The 24,842-nt window shown below is 45.5% G+C and overlaps 2 protein-coding genes across 3 annotated transcripts in view; one reads left to right on the forward strand and one right to left on the reverse strand.

Moving 5' to 3' along the window:
• The window catches only part of LOC138751667 (signal transducing adapter molecule 1), a 65,238-nt gene extending 43,534 nt beyond the window's left edge, over positions 1 to 21,704 (reverse strand). For both annotated transcript variants that reach the window (XM_069914246.1, XM_069914248.1), the window contains exons 1-4: positions 21,407 to 21,704; positions 14,488 to 14,572; positions 12,974 to 13,049; positions 8,066 to 8,161 (exon numbers count right to left, since the gene is read on the reverse strand). In XM_069914246.1, coding sequence (XP_069770347.1) covers positions 8,066 to 8,161; positions 12,974 to 13,049; positions 14,488 to 14,572; positions 21,407 to 21,446 — 297 coding nt within the window. In that variant the 5' untranslated portion in view covers positions 21,447 to 21,704. The remainder of the gene's footprint in view (positions 1 to 8,065; positions 8,162 to 12,973; positions 13,050 to 14,487; positions 14,573 to 21,406) is intronic.
• Positions 21,705 to 21,790: 86 nt separating this feature from the next.
• hacd1 (3-hydroxyacyl-CoA dehydratase 1) overlaps positions 21,791 to 24,842 on the forward strand; it is a 107,418-nt gene continuing 104,366 nt past the window's right edge. Inside the window, exon 1 of the mRNA XM_069914250.1 lies at positions 21,791 to 21,978. The gene's annotated coding sequence lies outside the window, so the exon portion shown is untranslated. The remainder of the gene's footprint in view (positions 21,979 to 24,842) is intronic.

The raw sequence follows: 24,842 nt of genomic DNA on the forward strand, positions 1-24,842 counted from the left end.
CGTTAGCGGACTTGGGGTTGGGTTATTTTGCTCCGTTAGCGGACTTGGGGTTGGGTTATTTTGCTCCGTTAGCGGACTTGGGGTTGGGTTATTTTGCTCCGTTAGCGGACTTGGGGTTGGGTTATTTTGCTCCGTTAGCGGACTTGGGGTTGGGTTATTTTGCTCCGTTAGCGGACTTGGGGTTGGGTTATTTTGCTCCGTTAGCGGACTTGGGGTTGGGTTATTTTGCTCCGTTAGCGGACTTGGGGTTGGGTTATTTTGCTCCGTTAGCGGACTTGGGGTTGGGTTATTTTGCTCCGTTAGCGGACTTGGGGTTGGGTTATTTTGCTCCGTTAGCGGACTTGGGGTTGGGTTATTTTGCTCCGTTAGCGGACTTGGGGTTGGGTTATTTTGCTCCGTTAGCGGACTTGGGGTTGGGTTATTTTGCTCCGTTAGCGGACTTGGGGTTGGGTTATTTTGCTCCGTTAGCGGACTTGGGGTTGGGTTATTTTGCTCCGTTAGCGGACTTGGGGTTGGGTTATTTTGCTCCGTTAGCGGACTTGGGGTTGGGTTATTTTGCTCCGTTAGCGGACTTGGGGTTGGGTTATTTTGCTCCGTTAGCGGACTTGGGGTTGGGTTATTTTGCTCCGTTAGCGGACTTGGGGTTGGGTTATTTTGCTCCGTTAGCGGACTTGGGGTTGGGTTATTTTGCTCCGTTAGCGGACTTGGGGTTGGGTTATTTTGCTCCGTTAGCGGACTTGGGGTTGGGTTATTTTGCTCCGTTAGCGGACTTGGGGTTGGGTTATTTTGCTCCGTTAGCGGACTTGGGGTTGGGTTATTTTGCTCCGTTAGCGGACTTGGGGTTGGGTTATTTTGCTCCGTTAGCGGACTTGGGGTTGGGTTATTTTGCTCCGTTAGCGGACTTGGGGTTGGGTTATTTTGCTCCGTTAGCGGACTTGGGGTTGGGTTATTTTGCTCCGTTAGCGGACTTGGGGTTGGGTTATTTTGCTCCGTTAGCGGACTTGGGGTTGGGTTATTTTGCTCCGTTAGCGGACTTGGGGTTGGGTTATTTTGCTCCGTTAGCGGACTTGGGGTTGGGTTATTTTGCTCCGTTAGCGGACTTGGGGTTGGGTTATTTTGCTCCGTTAGCGGACTTGGGGTTGGGTTATTTTGCTCCGTTAGCGGACTTGGGGTTGGGTTATTTTGCTCCGTTAGCGGACTTGGGGTTGGGTTATTTTGCTCCGTTAGCGGACTTGGGGTTGGGTTATTTTGCTCCGTTAGCGGACTTGGGGTTGGGTTATTTTGCTCCGTTAGCGGACTTGGGGTTGGGTTATTTTGCTCCGTTAGCGGACTTGGGGTTGGGTTATTTTGCTCCGTTAGCGGACTTGGGGTTGGGTTATTTTGCTCCGTTAGCGGACTTGGGGTTGGGTTATTTTGCTCCGTTAGCGGACTTGGGGTTGGGTTATTTTGCTCCGTTAGCGGACTTGGGGTTGGGTTATTTTGCTCCGTTAGCGGACTTGGGGTTGGGTTATTTTGCTCCGTTAGCGGACTTGGGGTTGGGTTATTTTGCTCCGTTAGCGGACTTGGGGTTGGGTTATTTTGCTCCGTTAGCGGACTTGGGGTTGGGTTATTTTGCTCCGTTAGCGGACTTGGGGTTGGGTTATTTTGCTCCGTTAGCGGACTTGGGGTTGGGTTATTTTGCTCCGTTAGCGGACTTGGGGTTGGGTTATTTTGCTCCGTTAGCGGACTTGGGGTTGGGTTATTTTGCTCCGTTAGCGGACTTGGGGTTGGGTTATTTTGCTCCGTTAGCGGACTTGGGGTTGGGTTATTTTGCTCCGTTAGCGGACTTGGGGTTGGGTTATTTTGCTCCGTTAGCGGACTTGGGGTTGGGTTATTTTGCTCCGTTAGCGGACTTGGGGTTGGGTTATTTTGCTCCGTTAGCGGACTTGGGGTTGGGTTATTTTGCTCCGTTAGCGGACTTGGGGTTGGGTTATTTTGCTCCGTTAGCGGACTTGGGGTTGGGTTATTTTGCTCCGTTAGCGGACTTGGGGTTGGGTTATTTTGCTCCGTTAGCGGACTTGGGGTTGGGTTATTTTGCTCCGTTAGCGGACTTGGGGTTGGGTTATTTTGCTCCGTTCGCGGACTTGGGGTTGGGTTATTTTACTCCGTTCGCGGACTTGGGGTTGGGTTATTTTACTCCGTTCGCGGACTTGGGGTTGGGTTATTTTACTCCGTTCGCGGACTTGGGGTTGGGTTATTTTACTCCGTTAGCGGACTTGGGGTTGGGTTATTTTACTCCGTTAGCGGACTTGGGGTTGGGTTATTTTACTCCGTTAGCGGACTTGGGGTTGGGTTATTTTACTCCGTTAGTGGACTTGGGGTTGGATAAGTTTCAGACAGCGTTTATTCGTCTAATGTTGACAGTTGCTCGTAAATGTGTTGCGATGTCCTGGAAAGGTGAAGCGGAGTCAAATGTAGTTCGATGGCATCATAAGTTGAAGTCGTGTATCTATATGGAGAAAATAACATAATTTACATAATAATTATGATTTTTTTTTGTTAAGATGTAGACACCGTATATGAAGAATATTAATTCAGTAATATTGTAAATTACTGAATCTTTTTGTTTATTTTTAATGCTTCCCTTTAGAGATTTGTTGTGGGAGGGGGGAGGGGATGGGTTTGTTTTACTGTTTTATTATTAGACGACTTATTCTGTAAAAGTCTGTTTATTTTTATTGAAAAAAATACTAAATAAAGTTTAAAAAAAAATCATCTTTCCCAGAAAGGGGTTGCCACAAGTCATAATTCCCTATACCATTCAATTGGGAATGGACAGATAGAAAGGCTCAACAGCATCATATGGAAGGCAGTCCGTTTGGCCCTTAGATCACTTATCCTGCCCAAGCAGCATTGGAAACTGATGCTTCTGAGGTACTACACTCCCAAAGATCACTGTGGTGTACAGCAACAAGTATTAAACCCCATAAACTTTTTGTTTGCATTCCAATGCCACTCATCCCATGGAAATTCATTGCCCTCCTGGCTAATGGCCCCTAGACCCATACTACTAAGAAGATTTGTGAGGAGTAAAAAGAATGAACCTCTTGTAGATCAAGTTGAACTCTGACGGTATCCAACATATGCAAACATGAAGACCGAAGCCTTCTGTGATTTTTTGTGATTTGGCACCTTGTCCAGAAGCCCAGTCAATCCCTGCATCTCCAATTGGTGGGTACCAATACTGGAGGAGGAGGAGGAGGAAGGTATGACATGCCATCATGTGGAGGATGATAAAACAGTAGCTCCACAAGAACTAAGGAGATCCGATCGTGTACCAAAACATCCCAATCAATATGGATTGGAGTAGTCTCAAAGTGTTGCTTGATACTGCTGTGTTTATTTTATTTTTTTTTTTAAAAAGGAAGAATGTAATATTACAGTTATTCTTAATTGTTAATGAGCTTGCATTTCATATTTAGTTGATCCTGGCTGCCATTGCTCCTCAGGTCACCTGACCTCTCGTTCTAATCAGATTCTTCCTCCAATCAGCTTCTAACTGCTGCCTTGCACCTTTCCTTTATATTCTAAATGTATAATCAAGTTGAATAAAGCTTTGGAAAGCAGCCAGCAAGTTTTTCATTCTCACAACAGACAAGCAGCTTGGTAACAGGCCATTTCAGATCAGGAACCTGTGACGCCCAATTATACCCATTTGACTTATAACCTGTGGTATGTTTTGAACAGTGGGAAGAAATAGGAGCCCATGGAAGAAACCCAAGAAACTACAAACTCCTTACAGACAGTATGGGATTTGAACCCTGGACCCAATTGCTGGTGCTGTAACAGTGTTGCGCTAACCACTACACTAACCATGCCACCCATCAGAACCATTCCACCTTTAGATCCACTCGTTTTCTCAGTGCTCTTTAGTGATAGCAACTGTACCAAGGTCTTCACTTTTCACTGCATCCATAACATCACTCTTTCGCAGGTCTTCCACTCTGAAGGCTGACAAAATAATCATTCAAAACCTTGACCATTTCTGCATTATTAATACTAATTCCCATAATATCACTTCAAGTTCAGGTTTATCATCTGATTGTACATAAACAGCCTAACAAAACAACCCCTCTCAGAACAATGGTGCACACACAAAAACAGACAATACACAATGATCACAAATAATAAATAAAAATAGATAAATATTTGGAAATTATTTATGATACCATTCATCAGTCTCACAACCTGCACCTTCTGGATAGTCGTGGTTTGAAAATACTGGAGAAGGTCTTCTGTAATTCTTGCACCTTATTTAAACATTTCCAGTAAATGTTACAACAGAGGAAAGGAAGACCCCAGCGATCTTCTTGGCTGTTTTAATGTTCCTCTGATGCTTTTCAGCTACTATACCTGCTCCTGTAAATGTTTGTCAATATGGGGACCAGTAGCCTTGACCTCCTCTGCCTCCATGGGTAGTATAGGCACTGCTATGCCTTCCTGACAAATGAAGAGGCATTGTGAGTCTATGATATGTCATCCTTTATATGCCCACCAAAGAACTTTGTGCTCTCCACTACAGAACCATTGATGTGCAGTGGAGGATGGTTGACCTTCATCTTCCTGAAGTCCACAATCATCTCTTGTTCACGATGAGATTCAGGATGTTGTTCTCACACCATTTTACAAGCCTTTCAACATCCTTTTTGCAATGTAACTCATCATTGTTGCTGATGAGGCCAACTTCTGCTGTCTCATCTGCAAATTTGATAATTCTGTTGTAACTGAATCTGGCAGTGCAGTCAGGAGTCAACAGCGTGAACAGTAGTGCACTGAGCACACATCCCTGAGGTGTGCCAGTGTCCAGTATGATGGGGCTTGAGGTTTTTGCTACCAACCCAGATAGAGTGTGGTCTTTCCATCAAGAAGCCCAGAATCCAGTTGCAGAGAAAGGTACCAAGTCCCAGTGAGGATAGTTTATCCACCAGCTTCTGCTGAAGTCGATGAAAACAACCTGGTGTACAAGGCATTATTCTCCTGGTGGGTCAGGACTGAATGTCAATCTTCAGCCACCCTTTTCTGCTTTATATAATTATAAAAACTTTCAGTAGCAGTTTTTATTTTGTACGAGTTTAATTTCATAATTTATCTTTCTAGAAGATGTCCAACTGTAAATCACATCCAAAATTGGTAAAATATTTGTTAACATATACTTGACTAACCAGGGGAATATCATATTTAATAAGAACAATCTCTGAGACAATAAGCTACAATTTTCAAATAAGGTAGATTGGATAATTAAAAGGCATTGGTCTTATTGCACCCTTACTATTGTTTCAACACAAGCTTGGTTTTATATGAACTATTACGTTACCTTGAGAAATTACGCATATTTTGATACGGTTTTAGAACTTGCCACAGATCTGGCAGCTATCACATGAAAAATAATCTACATCCCTACAATAAATGTGCTTTCTTTGGCTTGGCTTCGCGGACGAAGATTTATGGAGGGGGTAAAAGTCCACGTCAGCTGCAGGCTCGTTTGTGGCTGACAAGTCCGATGCGGGACAGGCAGACACGGTTGCAGTGGCTGCAGGGGAAAATTGGTTGGTTGGGGTTGGGTGTTGGGTTTTTCCTCCTTTGCCTTTTGCGGTCTTCTTCAAAGGAGGTTGCTGCCCGCCAGCCAAGATGCACGGTTTGAGGCGATATCAGCCCACTGGCGGTGGTCAATGTGGCAGGCACCAAGAGATTTCTTTAGGCAGTCCTTGTACCTTTTCTTTGGTGCACCTTTGTCACGGTGGCCAGTGGAGAGCTCGCCATATAACACGATCTTGGGAAGGCGATGGTCCTCCATTCTGGAGACGTGACCCACCCAGCGCAGCTGGATCTTCAGCAGCGTGGACTCGATGCTGTCGACCTCTGCCATCTCGAGTACTTCGACATTAGGGATGAAAGCGCTCCAATGGATGTTGAGGATGGAGCGGAGACAACGCTGGTGGAAGCGTTCTAGGAGCCGTAGGTGATGCCGGTAGAGGACCCATGAGTCGGAGCTGAACAGGAGTGTGGGTATGACAGCGGCTCTGTATACGCTTATCTTTGTGAGGTTTTTCAGTTGGTTGTTTTTCCAGATTCTTTTGTGTAGTCTTCCAAAGGCGCTATTTGCCTTGGCGAGTCTGTTGTCTATCTCATTGTCGATCCTTGCATCTGATGAAATGGTGCAGCCGAGATAGGTAAACTGGTTGACCGTTTTGAGTTTTGTGTGCCCGATGGAGATGTGGGGGGGCTGGTAGTCATGGTGGGGAGCTGGCTGATGGAGGACCTCAGTTTTCTTCAGGCTGACTTCCAGGCCAAACACTTTGGCAGTTTCCGCAAAGCAGGACGTCAAGCGCTGAAGAGCTGGCTCTGAATGGGCAACTAAAGCGGCATCGTCTGCAAGAGTAGTTCATGGACAAGTTTCTCTTGTGTCTGTGCTTTACCAGGAGAGAAAACTGACAAGTTGAAAACACAATGTGTAAACAGAACAACCTACTTTGCAAATACTGCAGTCAAGTCCAGATGCAATGCCATTAATCTTGTAAATATTTTAAGAGAACCAAACAATGTTCACTAAAAGGAACAACCCACCAAACTAATTGAATTGTGTAGACACAAGACTACAGTTGTTGGAATTTGGAGCAATAAACAAAATAAGCTGGAAGAAATCAGAAAGGTCAAGCAACAAAGGCAATGGGCATTCAACATTTCAAGTCGAAACTCTGCCTCAAGACAGATTGTGGTGAGGTGACACAGCAAGTACAAGGAAAGAGTAAGACAGTGACCAGAAGAATACATGATGTGGTCGAGGAAAGAAAACAGACAGAAAACATAGACATGAGAAAGAAAAAAAGGGTTTCAACCCCTCCCCCCCAAAATTCCTCTTCCCTACACTGATGCTGCTTGAACCACTGAATTTCCCCAGAAGATTGTTTTTATTACTTTAATTCAACAATTGTACTCACTGAACATGCTGCACAGCTCCAGATAATGAAGGAAATCACCTTCACAAGCCTCGAGACTTATTTGTGGCTAAAATTCCAGTTTAATACCTTTTATCAAAAGTGTTAAAAGTAGTAGGCAGACGGGTCAACATACCATTCATAATTTTCTACAGTAGGTTTGTAGTGCCTGCTAACGGCAGCGCTATAGAAATTGAGAGGCATCCACACAGCATGAGGTGAACCAGTAGCTGAACTTTATTTTGAATTCCTCACGCTGCCCACTTCCTGTGAGGGATGCGCTGGCCTTAGGAAGTGATGTCAGTGCGTCACTCCCCATCCAGCGGCGCGCAACCTGGAAGCGGCGCCGTCCCTGGGAAATGTGTGTTGCCAACCGTTGGTTTCTCCCTGGAAGGGAAGCCCGCACCATCTTGTGTCGGACAATTGGGGTGGCAATTCGGCCCATCTAACTGCATGGTTGCATCACATCACTACTCAAGGTGTTGAGCTGAAAGAGGCACAACTGACCAGGATTCAATGCTAATTTCCCACAAATTTACCAAATAGGACTTTTACACAGGACAGATGAAAAACAGCCACAAAAATATTTTTTCCAACTTGAAGGGGCTGGTACAGGGCAAAGACTGAACACAGCTAAGAAATAGGTTCCATTCTCTTTAAAGTTCACTGAAGTATGTGACATGCAAGTTTTGGGGAGATAGTGGTAGAAGGGAGGAATAATCAAACGGAGTAATTTTTTACAACTCTAAAACAGTGAGCACCATTATTACTAAGCTCAAAAATATTTGCATGTTATTTCTTTCTATAGAGCTATTTACAGTGTGTAAAGGGTAAAGATCCAAAAGAATACTACAATAAGGAAAAGTGAATTATATCTGCTGCAGTGTTTACTTACAAATCTGTATTTTGAAACCTCATTTTACCTCCTGCAAGTTAGCAACCAAAATAAAACAAAGACTGATAAAATTAATTTCTCGGAAACATTCATCATATTACGCAAGAGTAACTTTTAAACCCCATTAGAAGTAACATGGTAAATTAACAGTTAAAAAAAAAACCAACTCAAAAAATTAAATTATAAAGACATTTACCTTATTTAACACATTGCTTACTTCACTTGCAAAGTCTCTTGAAGAAACTTCAAGGTGGAAGATTTTCCCACAATTTGATACACATGCTCCTAGCAGCTTCAAGACAAAAATTCAAATCATTACAGTTCAAAAGATTAACATGCTCTCACAGCACCCTTTTAGAATTATAATTTGATTCCAACAAAATAGTTTATAAACTTAGTTTGTCCATTAAAATAACAACAATGTTGCATAATAGCCAAGCACATTCTAAGCTGATCAAAATTGATCATTGTATGGACGGCTAAACTCTGTTGTCATAACATTGAAGCAGATGCCGACTTCTGGAGGACAAACTGTTTCGCTCCAGGGTACGCCTCTGTAAATTAGTTGAAGGAAATCCCCTACATCCATCTGATTCTAGGGTTTCCATTCCCTTCATTTACTCCTTTATTCAATTTTTGTCTACAATTTTTCTTCCCCACATTCTCCCCTCCCCCTGCTTTCCTAATGGTTTCTCCCTTTCCCTGTTTCTTCACCTCTCACACCTTCTATCCAAACATCTGAGCCTTTCCTCCATTTTCTATCCACTTTAGAGATGTAACTTTTTATTTTAATCTTATTCTTTATAAAGGATTTTGCTGAAATATTGGCGAACAATTTCTACCCATGGATGCTGTCCGACCTCCAGCACTTCTGTCTGCTCAAGATTCCAGGATCTGCAGCTTTTGTGTTCCTCTTTCTGAACCTTTCCTATCCATGCACCTAAACATTCCAATTATACCCGTGCTTATCACTTCCTCTGGCAGAGGATTCCAAATATCCACCTCTCTGTGTGTGCAAAAGGTGCCCCTCAGCGTGCTTTTAAATATTTTTCTTCTCGCATGAAATCTGTCTTTTAGTTTTAGTCTTATCCTTATAATTCAAACCAACAACTTCTGGTAACATTCTTGTGACTCTTTAGTGCACCCTTTTCAGCTTAATTACATCTTTCCTTGAGCTGAGTGATCAGAACTGCACACAATATGCCAAGTGTTGTCTCGTTAACAAGTTACAACTGTACCAGCTTCAGTACTCAATCTCCGAAACACAACTTTTTCATCACCCTGCCTTCCTGAGTCCCCATATTCAGTGATGAAAAAGGAGTTTGGCACACAAGCCTTTGTCGTGAAACTCCACATCTCTCTGATCTACAATAGTTCCTACCGTTCATTGTGGGAGTTTTGCCCTGGCTTAACATACCAAGGTGTAGGACCTCACACTTGTTGGAGTTAAATTCCCTTTGTGATTCCTCAGTCCACATTCCCAGTTCACCTGGGTCCTTTTGTAATCTCAGATAACCTTATTGGTACTATCTGCAACTGACTAACATGCTAACTAAATTGTCATCCAAGTCGTGAACATGGACAACAAAAAAAAGGGTTCACTCAACTCCAGTCCCTGCAGCACATGATTTGGTGAAAATGCCTATGATCTGAATAGCAACCCTCAACCACCACTGTCTAAAACATACCATCAAGCCAATTTTCTATCTGTCTGGCTAACTCACCCTGTATTCCATGTGATCAGACCTTCCAGACCACCCTATCGTGCTGACCTTGCCAAAGGCTTGACTAAAATCCACAGAGACAATGTTTACTGCCTTACCCTAACCAATCTTCTTGGTTACCTTGTCAAAAAAATCCTCCAATTCAAGATAATATAACCCTTGCACAAAGCCACGCTGACCATCCCGAATGAATCCTTTCCTTTCCAAATGCATGTAGGTTCTGCCCTCAGAATCCCCTCTAGTACACTGACCTGTAGATCCCAAGCTTATCCATGCAGCCTTCTTTTATATAAAGGCTCAACATTAGCAGTCTCTTGCTCTTTGACAATTCACCTAACATTGATGCAAATATTTTTGCTAGAGATCCTAAAATTTCTTCCCCCATTGCCTTCTATGTCCTCAGACATATCTGACCAGGCTTCAGGAATCTATCTCTCTTTATGCACGGCTCCCTCTACCTCTTTCGTTATAATGTGGATTTTTCAAAACCTTACTATTTATTTCCCTGAATTCCCCATCCTGCATGTCTTTCTCCACAGTAGATACGTATGAGAAATAGTAGTTTAGGATCTCACCCCTCTCCTGTCGCTCCACCCACAGGCAACATTCTTGACATTTAAGAGACCCTATTATATCTCAAATTAATCTTTTGCCCTTAATAGACATACAGTATCTCTTTGGATTTTCAATAGCCTCACCTCTCGGAGCCACAAGGCCTCTTTGCCCTCTGGATATTCATCTCAAGGGAACTCCTACATCCTCCATATGCTTCATCTCACCTTCCCATATCTGATATACATCTTTTTAACATAACATAATAATAACATAACATAACAATTACAGCACGTCAACAGGCCATTAGGCCCTTCTAGTCCGCACCGAACCAAACACCCCTTACTAGTCCCACCTCCCTGCACAATGCCCATAACCCTCCATCTTCTTCTCATCCATATACCTGTCCAACCTTTTCTTAAATAATACAATTGACTCCGCTGCCACTATTTCTCCCGGAAGATGATTCCACACAGCTACCACTCTCTGAGTAAAGAAGTTCCCCCTCATGTTACCTCTAAACCTCTGCCCCTTAATTCTTAACTCATGTCCTCTTGTTTTAATCTTTCCTCCTCTTAACGGAAATAGTCTATCCACATCCATTCTGTCTATCCCTTTCATAATCTTAAATACTTCTATCAAATCCCCTCTCAACCTTCTACGCTCCAAAGAATAAAGACCTAATCTGTCCAATCTTTCCCCATACTCCAGATGCTTAAACCCAGGCAACATTCTGGTAAACCTTCTCTGCACTCTCTCCACTCTGTTTATATCCTTCCTATAATTAGGCGACCAGAACTGCACACAGAACTCCAAATTAGGCCGCACCAACGTCTTATACAATCTCAACATCACCTCCCAACTCCTATATTCCATGCAATGATTGATAAAGGCCAGCATACTAAAAGCCTTCTTCACCACCCTATTCACGTGAGTTTCTACCTTCAGGGAACGATGTACCGTTACTCCTAAATCTTTCTGCTCTTCTGTATTCCTCAATGCTCTCCCATTTACCACGTATGTCCTATTCTGATTCTTCTTACCAAAATGAAGCACCTCACACTTATCAGCATTAAATTCCATCTGCCATTTTTCAGCCCACTTTTCTAAGCAGCCCAAATCCCTCTGCAATCCTTGAAAACCTTCTTCATTATCCACTATTCCACCTATCTTAGTATCGTCTGCATATTTACTAATCCAATTCACCACCCCATCATCTAGATCATTAATGTATATAACGAACAACAATGGGCCCAATACAGATCCTTGAGGCACACCACTGGTCACCGGCCTCCAACCTGACAGACAATTATCCACTACCACTCTCTGGCCTCTCCCATTCAGCCAATGTTCAATCCATTTGACTATCTCAAAATTTATACCTAAAGACTGCACCTTCCTAACTAACCTTCCATGTGGTACCTTATCGAAGGCCTTACTGAAGTCCATATAGACAACATCCACTGCGCTACCCTCATCCACATTCCTAGTCACCTCTTCAAAAAATTCAATCAGATTGGTCAAACATGACCTTCCTCCCACAAATCCATGTTGAGTGCTCCTGATCAGATCCTGTCTATCCAGATATTTATAAGTACTATCTCTAAGAACTTTCTCCATTAATTTACCTACCACAGACGTCAAACTTACAGGCCGATAGTTGCCAGGCTTCCTCCTTGAACCCTTTTTAAATAACGGAACCACATGCGCAATGCGCCAATCCTCCGGCACTATCCCCATATCTAATGACATTTGGAAAATTACCGCCAGAGCCTCTGCTATTTCCTCCTTCACTTCTCTCAGTGTCCTGGGGAAGATCCCGTCTGGTCCCGGAGACTTATCCACCTTTATATTCTTCAAAAGCCTTAAAACTACACCTTTTGTAATCTCTATATTCCCCATATTTACCCAATTTGCTTTTTTTTATCCCACATCTCCCAATATCCTTCTCCTTAGTGAATACCGAAGAAAAGAAACTGTTCAATATCTTCCCCATTTCTCTAGGCTCCACACACAGTTTTCCACTCTGATTTTCTAAGGGACCAATTTTGTCTCTAGCTTTCCTCTTACCATTAACATATTTGTAGAACTCTTTTGGATTAGTTTTCACCCTGCTTGCCATAGTTTTCTCGTACCTTCTTTTAGTTTTCCTAATTCCTCTCTTAAGATTCCTCTTACATTCAATGTATCTTTCAAACATCTTAACTCCATGCTTCTTATATCTAATGTACGCCTCCCTTTTTCTTCGAACCAAGTTTCCAATATTCCTTGAAAACCACGGCTCTCTCAAACCTTTTGCCCCTCCTTTTAACCTAACAGGAACAGGATCATAACCTCAAGATCACTTGTTATCCAGCGTTTCCTCATCTTAGATACCATCCTTGAACTCTCCCAATATCTCCTAAGAGCCTCCCACTTGCTGGACATTCCAAGCCAACCTGTTGAATCAAACTTTGCAAGTTCCTATCTAATGCATCAAAATTAGATTTGTGCCAATTTAGGATTTTAACTTGCAGACCAGTCCTATCATTTTCCATAACTGTTCTGACATATATATGTAGAGAGCTATGGTCATTGATCCCTAAGTGCTCTCCTCCTGATACCTCAGTCATTTGCCCTGCTGAGTTTCCCCAAGAGGAAACTCAGTGTTGCGTCCTCTCCACGTGGGCCCTCTATGTATCCTTTGAGAAAACCTTTTTGGACAGATTTAATAAATTCCATCCTGTCCAAACCCTTTGCACAGTGAGAGTCCCAGGTAATGAGGGAAATTGTAATCAATTATTCTGACTAAATAAAATGCTTGGAATCTTTGAACAATAATTACTTACAGTTAGTGCCTGCATAGCAACATGAGGGTCTTTGTGATTCACTCTTCTCATTATGGACCTTATGCAGTCTTTTGGCCTAATAATTATAATAGAGTGTAAATAACTTCCATTTCTAAAAAAAATTAATCTTTCTAACGTACACATTCTAATTGACTGTCCTGAAAGCCACTTTTTGCTGATCTTCAGTCCAACACTACAACTTCAACAATTCCCTCATTTGACCATGCATGCCTTCCAAGAAAATAAATCTAGCAATGGGAGTCAAGTTGAGGAAATGCAGTGGGAGAAAGCAGGGTGCAGGTCATTGTTTATGGTTTAATCAAAGCACGATGTAGCGCGTTGAATGACCCAAAGACTTGTTGACTCAAACCAAGGCTTTTATTAACAGAAGACTAGAGCGTAGTACATCGAGGTCGACCAGTCCAGACTGACCTGGGTCTGGTTAGGTGCAGCCCTTTATGACCTGCCAGTAGATGTGGCTACGGCTCTCAGACATTCACTATCACTATATGCAAATATATACAGTGGTGATTGGATCCCATACTATCACACACACATCACTTGCAGTCAGGAAATAAGGGGATAAGAAGGGGAAAAGGAACTTCCGCAGTGGCTTCCTAGCCCATAGTGGTTGTTTGAGTGGAAAACCATTATTCTTTAAAACAAAATGCAGGTTTATGGACAACAACGTTTCACATTACCTCATGACCAATGCCAATATCACATCGTAAGTGAATGGCCTTCAGAGACTAGAATCATCCAATCAAATTTCCAGCACTTTGGGATTAAGGTACAAAATTGAATGGAATACCTTTCCACGGCACAAGTAGGCACAATTTAACTTTTTAAGCAGTGAAAACCATTATCTATTCAATTAAAATTGGTCAAATTTGCACAATACTGTTAGATCAAAATTAAAACCAGGTTGCAAACTGATTAAATCTACGGAAATGTGTTTAGGAATCTCTGGCAAGACCCATAGTCCAGTGCACGCCAGCAAACAGAAAAAAACCCACCAATGCCAGGAGGAAACAAAGTATTCTGAAATAATACAATTTAAAATAAAGTAGAAAAGGCCAGGTCCATTACAAAACAATAATCAATGAGAAATACATGCAGGTGAAAGCAAGTCAGGTTAAAATTAAGTAAAGAGCATAACAAGGTGAATGACTTATGCCCTCTGCCAAACCTCTGATCATCTAATTAGTTCAATGTCTTCTCTTTCCTTACGGCTCTGCAATTTTTTTTTCTTTTCAATCACCTATCCAATTTCTTTTTCAAACTTGCTGCAGACAGTTTCCACTATTTAGTTAATGCATTCTCAATCTGAACTGTGAAAAGTCAGAATATTGTACAACTAAACTAAGTGGGTGATTCCCAAGATAAACACAAGAAGGACCCCACTTGATTCTGGAGCTGAATAATATGGAAGTAGATTCGAAACCTATACTTAGTCATTTCAGGTTTAATCCTCCAATCATAACATAGTCACAGCATCTAGAAAATGCTCTCACCCAGTACGAGACTGCCCAACTTTATCGCAGATGTCCAGTATGAGGCCCCAATCCTCTGCAGTATTCATCTCACTTGTCGCTTTCTCTGTTTAAAAGGCAAAGTGAAGAAAACCATAAGTATGCCTGTAAAGTATGTTACTACAAAATATTTGATAATACCAATAATTTTGTCATATATATTGTCCAATGTACATCTGCACTGACATTCTTACTTGCTGCAGCTGAACACATACGTGGCTAAAAAAAATGAAAATGCTAAAATTTAATACTTAATTGAATTTTTAAAAGTACAAAAATGGATATAATAAATATTCAGACATTGCAGTGAAAGAAAAAAAAAACCGAGAATACATTTGAGAGATTTAAGAACTGTAGATTATACTGAGAATTTCAAACATTTGAAATGCTATCAAGACTTAAAATATGGGCCTCACTGGGAAGACCAACATTTATTGGGCTCCTCGAATTTGCCTTGAGATGGTGATTCCTGATCTGCCTCCCTGATACAAAGTCATTCCTTCTGAGCTGTTATTAGGAATGTAGAAAGGTAAAGGTTCCATTATTGTCACATAAAACTACTTTTAGATTGTAACATACATGAAATTCTTTAACTTTTGACTACTGTAAGGCAGACAGAGAGTCGCCACTTTGTCTAGTGCCCCTCACAGAAACATACAGCAAGCAGTTGGCGCTCTTAGGCAGTCTCCCTTTTAAGTACCTGCTTAGCTTCCGAGATCAGACAATCTCAATCATATTCAGGCTATTAGGTGAAGAAACAATATTGACAACTATTTTCTCATGTTGTTATTTGATTAAAACTTGCATTATGCTTCAATGAGTAAAACTGAAATATAAGCAAGGTCTCCCATGTCCAGAGCCATAGGAGCAGAATTGAGCTATTTGACCTATCAAACCTGCTCTACATTCAAGTCATGTCTGATGTATTTTTCCTCTCAACTCTATTTTCCTGCCTTCTTCCCAATATTGATGACACCCTTACTAATCAAGAATCTACTAACCTCTGCTTTAAATATATCCAATGACAGCCTCCAGAGTCAACAATGGCAACCACTCACTGGCTGAAGAAATTTCTCATCTTTCTTAGAAGGACATCCTTTCATTTGGAGGTTGAGACCTCTGGTCCTTGACTCTCCCACTACTGTCCAGAGCCAAAAAAAACCTCTTTTCCATTAACCATCTCACCACCCCCCACCACCCCCAGATTATTCTCAAACTTCCTCTGGACCCTCTCCAATGCCAAGTGTTACGAGCCCAGGGAACCCCAAAATCCAGCAGCAATAGACATTCACCAAGACAAGTGGTTTTTAAAACAAAAGTTATTTTTAATCAAATTTAACTTAACTCTATACTTAACTAACCCAAATTAACCCCCTTCTAATTTTAAGCACATGTGTATGTAATGTGTGTGTAAATTTAAGAAAAGTTCTTTGGTTCACAGTTCAATTTCATTTCTCCTTCTTCCAATTTCTCTGGATGCAGACAATTCTTATACTGTGCACAGAATTTAAAATGTATAAAGTTCACCAAGCTTTGGTACTCTAAAGGTAAATGTTTACCACTCAGGAAGGTTCTTGTAGGGTTTACAGAGAGAGATTTGTTGTTCCAGGATTTCCACAACTGAGGTACCATCATTAGTTACCTCAATGTCTCACTGATGAAACTTGCCCCATCAGGTTTTTCCAGATGGTAACTTCTTTCTTTAAAGCTACCACAGAGTTCCATTCCTCTTATTCCAAGAAAAACATTAGACAGATAGCACTTCCATCCATCCACTGCTTTGAAACTTTTCATCAGTTTCAACCAGCTCTTCCTGCCCTGCACTGTCTCTCTCTCTCTCTCCAACATGAGAGGGCTTCTCTTCTCTCTTTCACTCTCCAACAAAAACGTGATTTACTCACTTGCAAAACCCCCACCTTTTTCAGCAAACAGGAGTTCTTTCTTCTGCTCAAGCTGTTGTTAGATAAACAAAACCCAGGAGTGACCTTCCTGTAAGCACCCTGCAGAAAGGTACTCGTAGCTATCCTGGCACCAGTTCATAACAATGGTCATTCATTTCAATTAACACCTACTTGTGAATGTGCATAACATTCTCCAGAGATCTTCAATATTTCTTTAGTCTTTCAAATAAGATCCGTTTTAAAATGTGTGTATGTATGTATCCTACTATAAATCTTACCAAATTCTCCCAAAATATTATAATCATTACACAAGACAAAGGGCCCAAAACTGCTCAAAAAACTATCTAACACCTAAAAAAGCTTCAGCATTACATCCTTGTTTTTACATTCTGGCCTTCAGGAAACAAGTGTTAATGTTACATTTGCCTTCCTGTCTAAGGATTCAATGTACAAAGTAACCTTTAGGGAATCCTCTGATTTTTGAGGACAAAGGTGAACCATTCTCCACTGCATATCAACAATTCCATCATGGAGAGTGGAGAGCACAAAGGTCCTTGGCGTGCAAACAAGGGGCAACCTATCCTGTAGTCACAACACCTCATTGGACAGGAAGGTATAGCAACTCCAACACTTCTTAACATTGAAGAGGGCAAGACTACAGGCCCCATCTTGAAAACCTTCCACAGAAGCACAACTGAGAGTGTGTCTGGCTGCATAATTGTGTGTTATGGTAGCTGCAAAGTGCCAGATTGGAAGTCCATGCAGAGGATCATTAAATCAGCTGAGAGGATCACCCTTTCCTCTATTGATGACATTTATTGGGAGCTTTGTCCAAAAAGGGCTCAAGGAATTATAGGACACCTTTTCCATCCAGCACAGAGATTCTCCACTACCATCAAGGGGGTGGTCCAGATTCATCAAAATCAAGACTGCAAGTCTGGGCAATAGCTTCTTCTTACAGGCTGAGAGACTGATTAACAGTATTCTGTAACTGTGTAAATCATCCCAAATATTTATATATATTTATTTTGATTATGTGATCATTATATACTGTGTATTGTGTATTTTTGTACGTACCATGGTCTGGAGAGATGCCGTTTCATCGGGTTTGATATGTTCAATGATGGTAAACTTGAGCTCTCTATCAAAAATAATCTACTTTATTCCTTCTACCAACATACATTTACCTATGGTGTATTTTATGTCACTTTTTGCACATTTTTCCAACCTGTACAGACTAAATACTTCAACACTACCCAAACCTTTATCAACCTTTGTACCATCTGCAAAATTGGCACAAACCATAGATTCAATCATTAAATTATTTACACAACATGAAAAGTAGCAGACCCAAGACCGATCCCTGCAGAACATGACTGGTCACCCTTCTGCCAATCAGTCCATCTTCTATCCATGCTGGTACTTTTCCTGTAACACAATGGGCTCTCATCTGGTTTAGCAACTTCAATACCACACCTTGTCAAAGGTCTTCTGAAAATCCAAGTAAATAACATCAGCCCCTTTCATACTTGCATCCCACTAAATTTGCTGTTCAGTGTCCTGGGATAGCCATAGGGGTTTGGTTTTTCAATTTGACCACTCCTAACTGGGACACTGAATGCTTTCACACTTGCAAGGAGCCATCCCCGGGGTTAGAGCTGTTCTACCTCCTACCGGTGATGTCATGACACATCGATCAATGGTGGATCTGCCCTAATTCCTGATCAATGTATTATGATCTTATATTTGAACAAAATTAATCATGCCTAACTATAACATAATTAAGCTTTTTGTACAGCACAGTATGAGCCCTTCAGTCCCTGTTGTGACCACGTATATAAACTTTTATAAAGGACTGTGGGAAAGCACTAGCAATAACGGACAATTTTTAAACAGGGTGGGAAAGGTGGTAGCACTATCACGTGCATGGGGGTAAAGCAATGGTAGACCTGTCCTCCCAGAATTCTATGCAGCAGAGAAAGAGCTGTATAATCGGGCTGCATGCACGGAGCATTCATGGAGGGGTTTCTCTGCTGAACAGCATTCTGGGAAGTCAGGTCTGCCATTGCTTCCCCCCCCCCACACGACCTTTATAAATTGTATGCTATAGCCCTATCAATTGTCCCCTATTGCTATTTATTTCCCCTCTCTCCAGCTGCGACTTTCCCATGGCAAAGTTTAGACGTTCATTATAGTACACCATTCAACCAGGATTTTAATCTCTTTCCTGTATGCTAACTCATCACTCCTTTTTATACAGCCCACTACTGTGGTATTGTCAGCAAATATATTAATAGAGTTGTCATAATGAGGCTCAAAATCGTAGGTGCAAAACGAGTTGAGCACGGGGCTAAGAACGCAGCCTGTGGTGCTCCAATGCTAATGGAGATCATGGAGATGTTCTTCCCAATCCTCTCTAATTGTGGCCTGGAAGTGAGGAACTCCAGGATCCAATTACACAGTGGGGTATTGAGGCACAGGTCCTGGAGTTTGTTTCTCAGTTTTGAAGGGAGGATGATGGTGACTGCTGAATTGTAGTCAATAAAGAGCATCCTGATGTATACTTCTCTGCTGCCTAGGCATTACCTTCACTCTTGATATAACTTTCTGAAAAACTTTGTATTTATACAACAGATAGCTAAATATTTTTAAGTTGAAGTTTATTTGTCACCCAACTGTCCCAGTACAACCCAGCAAAACAGTGTTCTCCAGTTCTCCGGTGCAGAGCAGTGCAAAACATGTGTAGACACAGTCAAATAAAACAAACAGTACACATGTATATACTGTATATAAAAATAAAAATTAATAAATAGTAGAGTCAGAGAGTTGTTTTAGCAATCATTCAGCAGTCTCATGGCCATTTGAAAAAAACTGTTTGTCAGCCTGGTGGTTTTGGCACTGATATAGTGGTATCTTTTTCCCCATCAAGAGATGCTGCATGGGGGTGTTAGAAGTCATCCCTAGTTTTACAAGCCCTCTTTAAAGAGTGATCCCAGTAAATCATATCAATTGGGATGGGGGAAAGGCAATGAGAAAGGAGACCTCAGTGATCCTCTGTCACTTCTATGGTCCTGTGGTTTGAATTCATATCTGATGCTCTACAACAGGGGTTCCCAACCTGGGGTACATGTACCTCCAATGGCACATTTACACTTTTCAGGGGGTACATTGGGTCTGAGAGAATAACCACTACTGTACAATACATGGTGTTGTAATCTGCAGTCAGATTGCATAATGTTTTAGGGGTACTTGGGAACCCATAAAAATGCCCAAGGGATACAGAGGAACAAAAAAGATTGGGAACCCCTGCTCTACAACAACTACACCACAATGAGGCAGCTGGCCAGGACACTCCTGTAGAAAGTTGGCAGCATGGTGGCCAGTAGCCTTGCCCACCTCAGCCTTCTAAAGGAAGTGAAGTCACTATTGTGCCTTCCTGTCAAGTGAGGAGATGTTATGTGACAAGAATAGGTAACTGAAATGGACTCCAAGGAATTTGGTCCTCTCCACTCTCTCCTCTACTGAGCTATTAATGTGCAGTGGAGGGTGGTCGTCCCTGGTGCTCCTGAAGTCCACATTCATCCCTTTTGTCTTGTCCATGTTGAGACTCAGGATGTTATTCTCACACCATTTCATGAGATGTTCCACCTCTTCTCAGCATTTCAACAGCAGAATACAAGTTTAAAGCAACTACTTGGATGTATTTCAGCTGACTTCAATGCTGATGGGACAAAACTGATTAAATCAGTTAAAAAAATGGAATCTGTTTTGAGGGAGGCGAGAGAAAAGGTGGTCTATTCCCCCAAATTGAAATGAAGATGAAGAAAAACCAGGTACTAATCTGCCTTGTATAAAATATAAAAGTTGCAAAAATAAATTGATTGGGAATTAATTCACATCTTATTTAATTCATCCAAATCGATATTGAAGCATCATTTGCAAATGTTGCAAAAAATGCTAATTCCTCTCTACACTGTTAACAACCTCCAACAGGGAACCTGTGTCACGCTGGGACAATTATTTTAATCGACCTTTATGTCAATAATAGACTGCTTTAATTTTAGCGAGGTTTTAAATCCATGCTCCAGTCTTCTAGTTAATGAAAGCCTTGGTTTGGATCAACAAGCCTTTGATTTTTTAGACGCGCTCTACATTTGTTAGTGAACCAGCGTGGACTTGTAGGGCCGAGATGGCCTGTTTCCATGCCATAAACTGTTATATGGTTATATGTTATTTGCTGAAGATCAAACTGCGCTTGGTAGGTCACGTCTCCAGAATGGAGGACCATCGCCTTCCCAAGATTGTGTTATATGGCGAGCTCTCCACTGGCCACCGAGACAGAGGTGCACCAAAGAAGAGGTACAAGGACTGCCTAAAGAAATCTCTCGGTGCCTGCCCCATTGACCACCGCCAGTGGGCTGATCTCGCCTCAAACCGTGCATCTTGGCACCTCACAGTTCGGCGGGCAGCAACTTCCTTTGAAGAAGACCGCAGAGCCCACCTCACTGACAAAAGACAAAGGAGGAAGAACCCAACACCAAACCCCAACCCACCAATTTTCCCTTGCAACCACTGCAACCGTGCCTGCCTGTCCCGCATCGGACTCGTCAGCCACAAACGAGCCTGCAGCTGACGTGGACATTTACCCCCTCCATAAATCTTCGTCCGCGAAGCCAAGCCAAAGAAAGAAAGAAAGATGATAATGCTTCCAAGCAAAAGTTCCATAGTTAACTTGGAAAGGGCAATCAGTTAACAAACCATATAATCGTAGATTAGACTAACTCTGTCCTCACAAATGATTTACGATGAGTGACCAAAGAGGTAGCATGTACTCAGGTGGGTGGGCTTCAACATCATCTCCTCTTACCCTCTCAAACAAAAGGCCCAAACCTATCAGCCGGATTCTTTCTGGAACAAAAGCCTCAAGGGCATTTTACACCTTAATCCCGGACTTCAAAGCAACTCTTCGTACATCAGCGATATCCCTCCGACTGACTCACCAACATCTTGTTCGAAAGGATTGGCAGTAAAGAGCGGCATCGCCGAAGCGGGCTCGTGCTTTTGACGTGTGCGCTCACTTCGCGGCAGGCGGACTCGCCCGTCCGTGGAGGGTCTCGCTGCCGGAGACCCTCCCGACTTGCCCTGCGAGGATGAATTGAGCAGCAACTTCGTTCCGGCCTGCCCGAGATGGACGCTTCTCGAGTACCCGTCTAGCGCGGGCAGAGGCTCCACGCCATGTTCCCGCAGCCGTCAACGCGATTCCCAACCCTCCCTAAATCGTCCGCAGCTGCCGAAACCCCCGACGGGGGGGGGGGGGGGGGGGGTCCACAGGGATGCACAGCATGCTGGGAAATCAGGGCGCCCTTTGCACTGCCTGAAGAGTCAGTGACAGCGAAGGGGGAACCATGGCTTGGAAGTTTTAAAAAAAAACATTTATTTTTTTAAAAATGATCAAACATTTTAGCATCGAAAACGAGTGACTAATTTTGCACATCTCGTTTTAATTGCGAAAGCTGTCCTCCCGCCCGAAGTCGAAGAGCTGAAGGGCTGTGAAGGGACAGACAGCGTCGAGGTATTTATTCCACCCGTCCGGTAAATTACCGCTCTTTGGTTGAAAAGTGGAGCTTGTGGGTGACACGTTTCTTCCAGCCGATACCCGCATTATCCTCACGCTCGTTTCAGCCAAAAGGCATTCTGTTACTTCCATTTTAAGCGGAGCCGCTATTTATACATTACTCCTATGGTTCGTTGTGGGTCTTTTGATGGTGAATTGATGTAGCGTCCTTTCTTCTCGCACGTTCTTCGCATTCCCACCTCCTCTTCCATCCCCCCTCCTCCTCTTCCATCCCCCCCTTCCACCTCTTCCATCCCCCCTCCTCTTCCATCCCCCCTCCTCTTCCATCCCCCTCCTCCGTCCCCCCCTCCTCCTCCGTCCCCCCCTCCTCCTCCGTCCCCCCCTCCTCTTCCGTCCCCCCCTCCTCTTCCGTCCCCCCCCTCCTCTTCCGTCCCCCCTCCTCTTCCGTCCCCCCCTCCTCTTCCGTCCCCCCCTCCTCTTCCGTCCCCCCCTCCTCTTCCGTCCCCCCTCCTCTTCCGTCCCCCCCTCCTCTTCCGTCCCCCCCTCCTCTTCCGTCCCCCCCTCCTCTTCCGTCCCCCCCTCCTCTTCCGTCCCCCCCTCCTCTTCCGTCCCCCCCTCCTCTTCCGTCCCCCCCTCCTCTTCCGTCCCCCCCTCCTCTTCCGTCCCCCCCTCCTCTTCCGTCCCCCCCTCCTCTTCCGTCCCCCCCTCCTCTTCCGTCCCCCCCTCCTCTTCCGTCCCCCCCTCCTCTTCCGTCCCCCCCTCCTCTTCCGTCCCCCCCTCCTCTTCCGTCCCCCCCTCCTCTTCCGTCCCCCCCTCCTCTTCCGTCCCCCCCTCCTCTTCCGTCCCCCCCTCCTCCTCTTCCGTCCCCCCCTTCCACCTCTTCCGTCCCCCCTCCTCTTCCGTCCCCCCTCCTCTTCCGTCCCCCCTCCTCTTCCGTCCCCCCTCCTCCTCTTCCGTCCCCCCGCCTCCTCTTCCGTCCCCCCTCCTCCTCTTCCGTCCCCCCGCCTCCTCTTCCGTCCCCCCTCCTCCTCCTCCGTCCCCCCTCCTCCTCCTCCGTCCCCCCCTCCTCCTCCGTCCCCCCCTCCTCCTCCGTCCCCCCCTCCTCCTCCGTCCCCCCCTCCTCCTCCGTCCCCCCCTCCTCCTCCGTCCCCCCCTCCTCTTCCGTCCCCCCCTCCTCCTCCGTCCCCCCCTCCTCCTCCGTCCCCCCCTCCTCTTCCGTCCCCCCCTCCTCTTCCGTCCCCCCCCTCCTCTTCCGTCCCCCCCTCCTCCTCTTCCGTCCCCCCCTCCTCCTCTTCCGTCCCCCCCTCCTCCTCTTCCGTCCCCCCTCCTCCTCTTCCGTCCCCCCTCCTCCTCTTCCGTCCCCCCTCCTCCTCTTCCGTCCCCCCTCCTCCTCTTCCGTCCCCCCTCCTCCTCTTCCGTCCCCCCTCCTCCTCTTCCGTCCCCCCTCCTCCTCTTCCGTCCCCCCTCCTCCTCTTCCGTCCCCCCTCCTCCTCTTCCGTCCCCCCTCCTCCTCTTCCGTCCCCCCTCCTCCTCTTCCGTCCCCCCTCCTCCTCTTCCGTCCCCCCTCCTCCTCTTCCGTCCCCCCTCCTCCTCTTCCGTCCCCCCTCCTCCTCTTCCGTCCCCCCTCCTCCTCTTCCGTCCCCCCTCCTCCTCTTCCGTCCCCCCTCCTCCTCTTCCGTCCCCCCTCCTCCTCTTCCGTCCCCCCTCCTCCTCTTCCGTCCCCCCTCCTCCTCTTCCGTCCCCCCTCCTCCTCTTCCGTCCCCCCTCCTCCTCTTCCGTCCCCCCTCCTCCTCTTCCGTCCCCCCTCCTCCTCTTCCGTCCCCCCTCCTCCTCTTCCGTCCCCCCTCCTCCTCTTCCGTCCCCCCTCCTCCTCTTCCGTCCCCCCTCCTCCTCTTCCGTCCCCCCTCCTCCTCTTCCGTCCCCCCTCCTCCTCTTCCGTCCCCCCTCCTCCTCTTCCGTCCCCCCTCCTCCTCTTCCGTCCCCCCTCCTCCTCTTCCGTCCCCCCTCCTCCTCTTCCGTCCCCCCTCCTCCTCTTCCGTCCCCCCTCCTCCTCTTCCGTCCCCCCTCCTCCTCTTCCGTCCCCCCTCCTCCTCTTCCGTCCCCCCTCCTCCTCTTCCGTCCCCCCTCCTCCTCTTCCGTCCCCCCTCCTCCTCTTCCGTCCCCCCTCCTCCTCTTCCGTCCCCCCTCCTCCTCTTCCGTCCCCCCTCCTCCTCTTCCGTCCCCCCTCCTCCTCTTCCGTCCCCCCTCCTCCTCTTCCGTCCCCCCTCCTCCTCTTCCGTCCCCCCTCCTCCTCTTCCGTCCCCCCTCCTCCTCTTCCGTCCCCCCTCCTCCTCTTCCGTCCCCCCTCCTCCTCTTCCGTCCCCCCTCCTCCTCTTCCGTCCCCCCTCCTCCTCTTCCGTCCCCCCTCCTCCTCTTCCGTCCCCCCTCCTCCTCTTCCGTCCCCCCTCCTCCTCTTCCGTCCCCCCTCCTCCTCTTCCGTCCCCCCTCCTCCTCTTCCGTCCCCCCTCCTCCTCTTCCGTCCCCCCTCCTCCTCTTCCGTCCCCCCTCCTCCTCTTCCGTCCCCCCTCCTCCTCTTCCGTCCCCCCTCCTCCTCTTCCGTCCCCCCTCCTCCTCTTCCGTCCCCCCTCCTCCTCTTCCGTCCCCCCTCCTCCTCTTCCGTCCCCCCTCCTCCTCTTCCGTCCCCCCTCCTCCTCTTCCGTCCCCCCTCCTCCTCTTCCGTCCCCCCTCCTCCTCTTCCGTCCCCCCTCCTCCTCTTCCGTCCCCCCTCCTCCTCTACCGTCCCCCCTCCTCCTCTACCGTCCCCCCTCCTCCTCTACCGTCCCCCCTCCTCCTCTTCCGTCCCCCCTCCTCCTCTTCCGTCC

Source organism: Narcine bancroftii, chromosome 1 (assembly GCF_036971445.1).
Source record: "Narcine bancroftii isolate sNarBan1 chromosome 1, sNarBan1.hap1, whole genome shotgun sequence".
NCBI lineage: Eukaryota > Metazoa > Chordata > Chondrichthyes > Torpediniformes > Narcinidae > Narcine > Narcine bancroftii.